This window comes from Cibotium barometz, chromosome 6 (assembly GCF_041138505.1).
Source record: "Cibotium barometz isolate CiBa-2024 chromosome 6, ASM4113850v1, whole genome shotgun sequence".
Taxonomy (NCBI): domain Eukaryota; kingdom Viridiplantae; phylum Streptophyta; class Polypodiopsida; order Cyatheales; family Cibotiaceae; genus Cibotium; species Cibotium barometz.
In genome coordinates this window covers 55,201,183-55,209,052 of record NC_141051.1, presented here as the reverse complement: position 1 = coordinate 55,209,052, position 7,870 = coordinate 55,201,183, and the positions used below count along the sequence as shown (strand labels likewise).

The window sequence follows — 7,870 nt, the reverse complement described above, 5'->3', positions numbered from 1 at the left end:
AAACATGGTTAGGTGGTATCAAAATTCTAATATTTTAGTAGTTCTAGCAAAGTGATTTAGGATCCTTGAAAGCCCCTAATAGAAAACCAAAAAACCCCAAAAAAGTGTACGTTTTGGCTGTTTTCATGTAATCATGAAACCATACCAAAGTTCATTTTGTGCCACTTTTTTATGATACCTTCAAATTTGCATGCACGAGCGACTCCATTACCTAATTTTCTAAGACCCTTGATCACCGTCTTTCACTTTGGGATTGCTTCTTCAACTCAATTTTCCCACAAGAGTACTACCATGTGAGGACTCCAACCAAGAAGAACAATCATGAATCCTCTGTTGTTGTACAGGCCCAAAAACTAGGTAATTCCTGTGTTAACGTTGAATCCTCAAGGTCATGATGATGCATGTTTATAGTTTTGATGTTTTCTGGCTCATGCATGTTAAAGGTCTTAATTTTTTTGGCTTCTCAGGTGATGTCTTTTGGTTTTTCATTTAGGGTCTAGTAAGAGGATGACAAAGGATTATGAATGTCCTTGTTTGGCCAATTGTTTCTACATTGCTGAGGAGTTGCATTTAGAATACAGGTTGAGCTTTTAAAGCAAGCTCCCCCAACAGCTTCCTAATATTGAAGACAAAGACTAGCTAACAGTCTTCAATGTCATTCACAAAAATAACACAAACATGTTTCTGTACATGTTGCACCGAGGATTTGTCAAAGAATGCTGGTTGTTGTATCTCAAAAGGTGTACTAGGATTCTTTTTCTTGAGATTTCTTGAATCATAACGGATTTCCACGTCTATTTTTGCATCTATGAAGCATGGAAGAAAGGCTCTTCCAATGGCCTGGAACGATGGTAAATTCTCTGGTAAATAGTGAAAGTACCATCGTTGTGCTCTGTCTTAAATTTTTAGGAAAATAGTCGAGCCATTCCTCCTGGTTGAGTTCCTCTAATTTGGCCCTGTTACATCATGGTAGCGACGACAACCATAGCCAAAGAGGGCTAAGAGATCTAGTCACCACCCCATTGATATAGGAGAATGTGGATAACTCCATACTCCTAGGCACTTATAGGGACTTGCCTACTTATAAGCCTTCCCGGCCTCCCAAGTACTTTGACTTGGGTGCCCTCACCCCTAGACCCCCTCACTGTCCACACTGCGGCGTTCAGGCTCCACAGATGATCAAGCTCCCATGTGCTGTTTACAGGCTACGTGACCTTACCCCCCCTTCTAAAGATTTTTGGCTTGTGTGAAAAAAACTTGGGAATGTTTTTGATAAGCTCATTTATTTGTTCACTTGTTGAGACCTCTTCTGACCTATCCTTTGACTTAACAATTACCTATCAATATACAATGCACCTCGTGTTTTGATATTTAAACCTAAGGATTCTCCTTGGTTCATGTGGAAGTGTAATAACTCCAAGGACTCAATTACAACTTTAAGACACATTATCTTGGTGATACATTGTTTTCACATGCCACACATGAAAAACTAGATGTACTAGAGAACTCTCCAGTAATTCAAGTTTGTAGACTACCCTACTAGGTTATGTTCCCAAAGAGTTCAATATTCTCCTTTTATAGCTTTATGGCCGTAGGAGATGTAGATTAGAATCCATGAAACCACCTAAATGAAATAAATCTAGTCGATAAATGTTTGAATAGCAACAAACAAATTCAACAAGTGATAGGTACTCCTCTCAACATGATTGCTTTTACTGCCACCATATACACAAGCATATTCTCTAGAACTTGGTTGACATTTGAAATCTAACCATTAAAACCTAGATGATCAACCATATACTCAAAGTAATATCAAAATTTTGAAGATTTCCCTTCCAAAGAGACTTTCAAACCTCCTATCTCTATCGAACACTATATCTACGGGCAGGCCATATAATTTGTAGAGATGTTTGATAAAGAGCCTAACGAGCTGAGATGTTTGCACATAATTTTAGTTGGAAGAAACTTTGTCAACCTATTTACTTTTCCCTTCAAAAAGATTTTTTATCCACAAAAATGGTTCAGAAAGTTGTAAACAAGTGTCTGTGTGTGTATATGGTCATCTATGCCTGTAACTTCAAGAAGATTTTTTATCCACAAAAATGGTTCAGAAAGTTATAAATAAGTGTCTGTGTGTAGACCATATGGTCATGTATGCCTGTAACTTCCCTAAGTACTACAACAAGGAAATCAAGTTACACACATTAGAGGGCATTTGAGCATAAAAAGGGCCCTATAAGAATCCCTAATTTTAATAAACTAAGATGAATTTTTTTGAGGTTTAAGGAGACAAAGTCATAATGAAGCCTACTTTGGCCCTAAAAGTAGGGAATCTCTCTAGTTTTCCCTCTCTAGGATTTCTACTCGAGGATTCTCTTTCTAGGCACTAAAACTCTCGAAACATCATCCATCTTATCCACATAGGGGCCCCAAAAACATTTTTTCTTACAATCCAAAATAAATGTCTCCAAATAACTTTCAATCACATTTAATGCACTTTCATTCTGTTTTTGAAGTTCCCTCTAAATTCCATATCAACAGTCATTATAAAAGACAATCTCGTTTAATACACTTTCATTGCGTTTTTGAAGTTTCCACAAATTCTAAATCAACACTCATTAAAAAAAAGAAAAACTTAAGGTTTTTTTTTCACTTTTAAAAGCATAGAACATAAAAAGTTTAATTTAAATTTAAATTTTTGGATAGTCTAGCAATTTAAATTTTATATTTTATAGCAAACCCACCTAAAAACCATTTTCTTCATTCATTACTATCACATCTCCTCTATGTCTGACTTAATAACTAAAAGATTCTCTCTCTCTCTCTCTCTCTCTTTCTCTCTCTCTCCCTCTCCCTCCCAAGCCCTTCTCTCATTGCAATAGGTCTCTATTTCAAACTTCTCTTTGGGATCCAAGCTACCTACCATCTTTTATTGTGTCTACTATGGCACTCACAAAAACAACAAACACCACAAATTCATCACGAGTGAGGAAGGCAAACTTACATATTCACATCTTGAATGATTATGCACCTATTAGAAAAGAACATCTAAACTACCAAGAGAAGCAAGAAAGAAGATAGCAGGGTCATTGTAAGGTGGATCTTTGGGTTGATGGGTATCTATATCCTAATGATCCTTCTTCAAATTTCTCTCCACCTTTCACAGACCTACCCTCATTCATTCATTTTGTTGGAGAGGGTCAGAACATGCTCCTTGGATATCACAAACGCTTAAGTATATGTGATGCATGGAAGGTTCGATTTCTAAACTCGCAAATTCACAACAAGCTCTCAAAATTGCACAAAATAATATTTTACAACCTTAGAGAGAGGGCAAAGAGAAAGAGGACCAAATCTTAAAGTTACAGGGGGTACAATATCGCATATGAAGAGCACACCGATGGGAGCCAGAGAGCGAAAGAGGATAATGAACAACATTCATACACTAGAAATTGGTGCACTACTACATGTTAGCCTAATATCGGCGCTATTTAACGGGGTCTAAAAAAGCCCCGTCATCGGTATAAGCGCCGGAACCTCAGCGTCGGTATAAGCGTCGGGTAACAATACCGGTGCCTATACCCGTGCATATACCGACGCTCATCGGGTGTAATACCGACGCATAAACCGGCGTCTACACCGGTGTATATACCGTGTTATATACCGGGGTGAATATCGGGGTGTATACCGACTTAAATACCGAGATATATACCAATGCATATACCGACGTCAGTACCGGGGTATATACCGACGCTGTAGCATAAATTTTTTTTTGGGCAGAATAGTGCTGCCTGGCTGTTGCCTAGCTGCCTGCAATGAGCAGGATCAACAACAGCAAACACACAGCACCATTCTGTCTAAAATAGAGCACAAAAACAACCGTGCTCGTTTTTATATTTTCCTGATCGACAAACAAGAAATTAAATTAAACATTAATACTCAAGAATATTTTGATCATATTTCATTAGTTTGAAGGTCATCTTACATCATGGTAATGTCTCCCAATTGACGGTCTCTCCTTCTTCTTCAAGCATCTCAAACAAGGCCACAAGGCCATGTTTGTGAGCGTACTTCTCCTCTCGCCTACTTGGTGGGCGATTCATGGCCAACTCCTGCACACACGATTAACAATTATAACTTTTAGAAATCAACATTTAGCCCACATACATACATTTACATAAATAAAATTGCTACAAACACTTACGAATTCATGGCGCATGGTTTCGTAACCACCACTCCCAAGATGAGAAGCCCCTACTGTTTGGAGTCTTGCCCTTGCCGCCTCTCTTTGTTGTTGAAACCTCTCTGGTGTCTCGGTGAGCTCCTGAGCAATGGCTGCCCACTCCCTGTCATCTAGCCAAACAGGTTTCTCTTTCCCCTCTCTAAATGCGTCCCTCGCCTCTGACCTACGATGCCCCATCAAAATGCGAGCTGTATACTGTATCCACTCATTAGAGACGACATTCATAGGGTCAGATGACTGGAACTCTTGCTTTATCTTTGTATTTATATAATTTTTCTTCCCCTTGTCTTGCTGATCCCATTTAGTCATGACAGAGTCATGAAACTGTATAGTGCATAATTGTCGAATGCGTGTCTTCATTGCCTTCCCTGCACTATCCATTATTGGTGCCCCATCCCTAATTGTGTAAATCTTGCTGTTGTCATGGTCATGTGCACCCCAGGGAGTGGAAGGTGACCCTATGGGTGTGCTATCAACAGATGAGAGTGAAGGACGACGCTCACATGGTGGTGGTGTCACAGCATCTGTGGCACTACCACCACAACAACCTCCCCCTGAAGACCTACTACGTGAGCGCCGTCTATGTGAAGAGGTGGTAGATCGAGCTGTAAGAGGAGTGGAAGGCTGTGTGGTATGAGGTGTGGGAGCTGCTGTCGTACCCACGGGTGTGGGAACTGGCGTCGGGAAGCCAGATGGTGAGGCAGATGTCCCTGCTCCAGAACCCCAATAACTCTGAGCCATGGCTCTCTGCTCTGGAGTCATGGACGAAAGAAAACCATATAACTGCTGGGGACTCATGCCCTGTGGTGTAGGATTAAATGAGAAATCTGGACTGTAGTCGTAGGGCGGTGAGTCACCCATGGCCTGTTGGACAAAAAACCATATGACAAACTTGTGCGAAATGAAAATTACACGGTAAACAATGAATGAAAGAACCATAAGACAAACATTAACAATGATAAACAACATTGGTAAAACTATATCAACTTGCTCCTACAGTAGTGATTATGATGGTAAACATTAACAATGGTAAACAATGAAAGGACCTTCAATGTCATAAAACCATTATAAATATGTCATAAGTATTTGCATAATCATTAAGATACATCATTTTAAAAATCATTATCTATTCTATCATCCTCATTAAGATCAGTAGCCCCAAAGAGATCTATGTCTATGTACATTTCAGCATCCTCATCATTAAAAGTCCCTTGATGAAGGATGTCTTCATCATCTATGTCTGCTTCCTCAACTTGTTTTTCAGCTTCCTTGGTTTGCACCTCAAGAAAAAGATTCATGCAGCAAGGTTTGTTTTCTATTCATCTTTTTGGTTATAAGTTATTCTTTTTAGAGTGTATCTATTGTTTGATTTTTTTTCATTATTTGTTAATTCATTATATAATATTGCTGCTATAAGTAATCTTTTTTAGTTCATTATAGGACCTTTCTTAAAGATGTGTGTGGTGATAATGGTCCTCGAGATATTGGAGATATGTTACGTAGTTACGTGAGAAAACATGACATTTTTTCCATAGTTCAAGATCCACGCTACAAGAAGGTATGACAGATACTTGCAAATGAGATAATAAAAGATATAACTAACATTTTAGGCATTGAGAAAGTTCAGAATGCATGCGATGAAGTGGGCGTAAGCACAAAAGGATACCACGCTCTCCATAAATTACTCAAGATACACTTCATAAACAAGGCATTACACGAAATATTTTTCTTGCCCCAAGAAGATTAAGATTACCAAAGAGGACATGCAATGAAGGTGTGCAACGATCGGAGAGTACTATTGCATCAATGATGTGCTCACCATTAGAGCTTGGGAAAAAAAGTGAGGCAACAATGGTAATATTGTGGTTCCTTTAGAACAAGTTCAACAATATATTTGTTGATCTATAACATCTTCAGAAAGTTATGATCTTAATCTATGGATTACCTAATAATTGTAACTTTTATCTCTTGCAAACTAGCTGAGAAAGTCTAAAAAATCAAAGCTTATTTTATTTTGTTTATCATGCAAGGTGAAAAAGTTAGCTTTGTGTTGAAAATGGATGTGTCAGATTGTGAAAGGAAAGAGGATAGAGTAAATGAGTAACACACTCATGAATGAGCCTATGGCATATGCAAAAAGTTCAGAGTTATCTTTTCTTAGTGAAAACACATTTGAGGGGAATGCTGAGATCAACCAAACTCTTGATAGGGAGAGGATTTGCAAGCTAGACTTTCCCTCATATAGTGTCCAATTTGACAAAGAGATATGGTGGCTTGGGGCATTTAAAGTACCAAAAGAGACACATGAAGTTCTCGCTTGGATGTTTGATAGGATACCCTAGATTACCACTATCATCAAAGCACAGATTCAGGAGAAAAACTTGACGTAGACGGCAAGGGTACTTATACAGTAGATTGGCATTTGGGGGGTGACTTGAAGACAATAAAGTGCTTGCTTGGGTGTCCAGAAGGTTCTAACACCCCAAATCCTTGTCCGTGTGGTGTATGAGAATGCTGAGAGAAAACAAACAAAAGTCCAGAAAAAGAAGAGGATGCTTGAGAATCAAGATATTGAGCATGACCCCATGGACGATGATGCTAGCAATTGGGTTGTGGAGGTGTCTTGTCTGCCAACATGCTAGCTCTGCCAAACAGGCATTTGAGAGACTCATAATGGAATCCTATAATTCCATTTGAATTGAAGAATGTCCACTTCTGTACACTGCATGCATTCATTCATGTGTTTGACCATTTTCTCAAGTGTCACATAGATTATGCATTTACCATGCAAGGCAAAGAATGACAAGAAGAAGCTCTTCATAAAGTAGAGCAACTACTCAACTTAATTGGGTGCCATGGTGGCAATGTGCAGATTACTATTAACAAAAAGACCTCTAGCATGAATCATGAGGTTGCACAACAAGTGTCCATGAGTGGAAATAAAGTAAGAGGTTTTCTAGAAATAAAGCAAGAGGTTTTCTGGAGAAGCTAGAAAATGCAAAGGACTCAACCAAGCCTTGCAACTTGTGGAAGGAGTTATGCAAATGTACAACATTTGACTGTACCAATTCAAGCCTTGTAATTCTACGTGAGAAGGTTTGGTTAGACTTCAATAAGATGGTGAAACTTTTGACCAACAGTAGGACAACCACAGAGGAGCGACATAAACTTCAAGACGAGCTTTCTAATTTTACGAAGTCCATGGTTGATACATGGGGTGAAACCAACATTACGCACTATGTGGTAAAAACATTTGCTCTTTCCTACTGGATATTAACAAACGAGTATGAATAACTATATTGACTCTGCCTTAATTTTTTGGCAGCACATTCTTTATGCTCATGGTGCATACTTCATGAATGAGTATGGTTCTTTGGACATGTGGAGCACACAAGTAATGGAGAAATCTCACTATCGAGCTAGAGGAGTATATTTTAAAAACACCCAGCATGGAGGAGGGAAGACTCGTACAAATTACCTCAAGGAGATGTTTAACTGGTTTTATAGATACACTTTTGGGAGAAAATTATCCATGGAAAGATCATGTATGAGTAATCTAGCAAGGGCACCACAAAATAATGCCAAACAGAGAAGATCACTAAAGTGGAAAGTTGGCATAGGACCAGT

At 38.8% G+C, this 7,870-nt stretch overlaps 1 protein-coding gene across 1 annotated transcript; it reads right to left on the bottom strand.

Annotated features, from left to right (window-relative positions):
• Nucleotides 1-3,986: 3,986 nt before the first annotated feature.
• Nucleotides 3,987-4,468, bottom strand: LOC147637876 (uncharacterized). The gene is made up of 2 exons (XM_086799071.1): nt 4,205-4,468; nt 3,987-4,112 (listed from the first exon to the last, which is right to left on the bottom strand). Exons 1-2 carry the CDS (start codon nt 4,466-4,468, stop codon nt 3,987-3,989), a joined length of 390 nt encoding a protein of 129 aa, XP_086655197.1.
• Nucleotides 4,469-7,870: the final 3,402 nt, after the last annotated feature.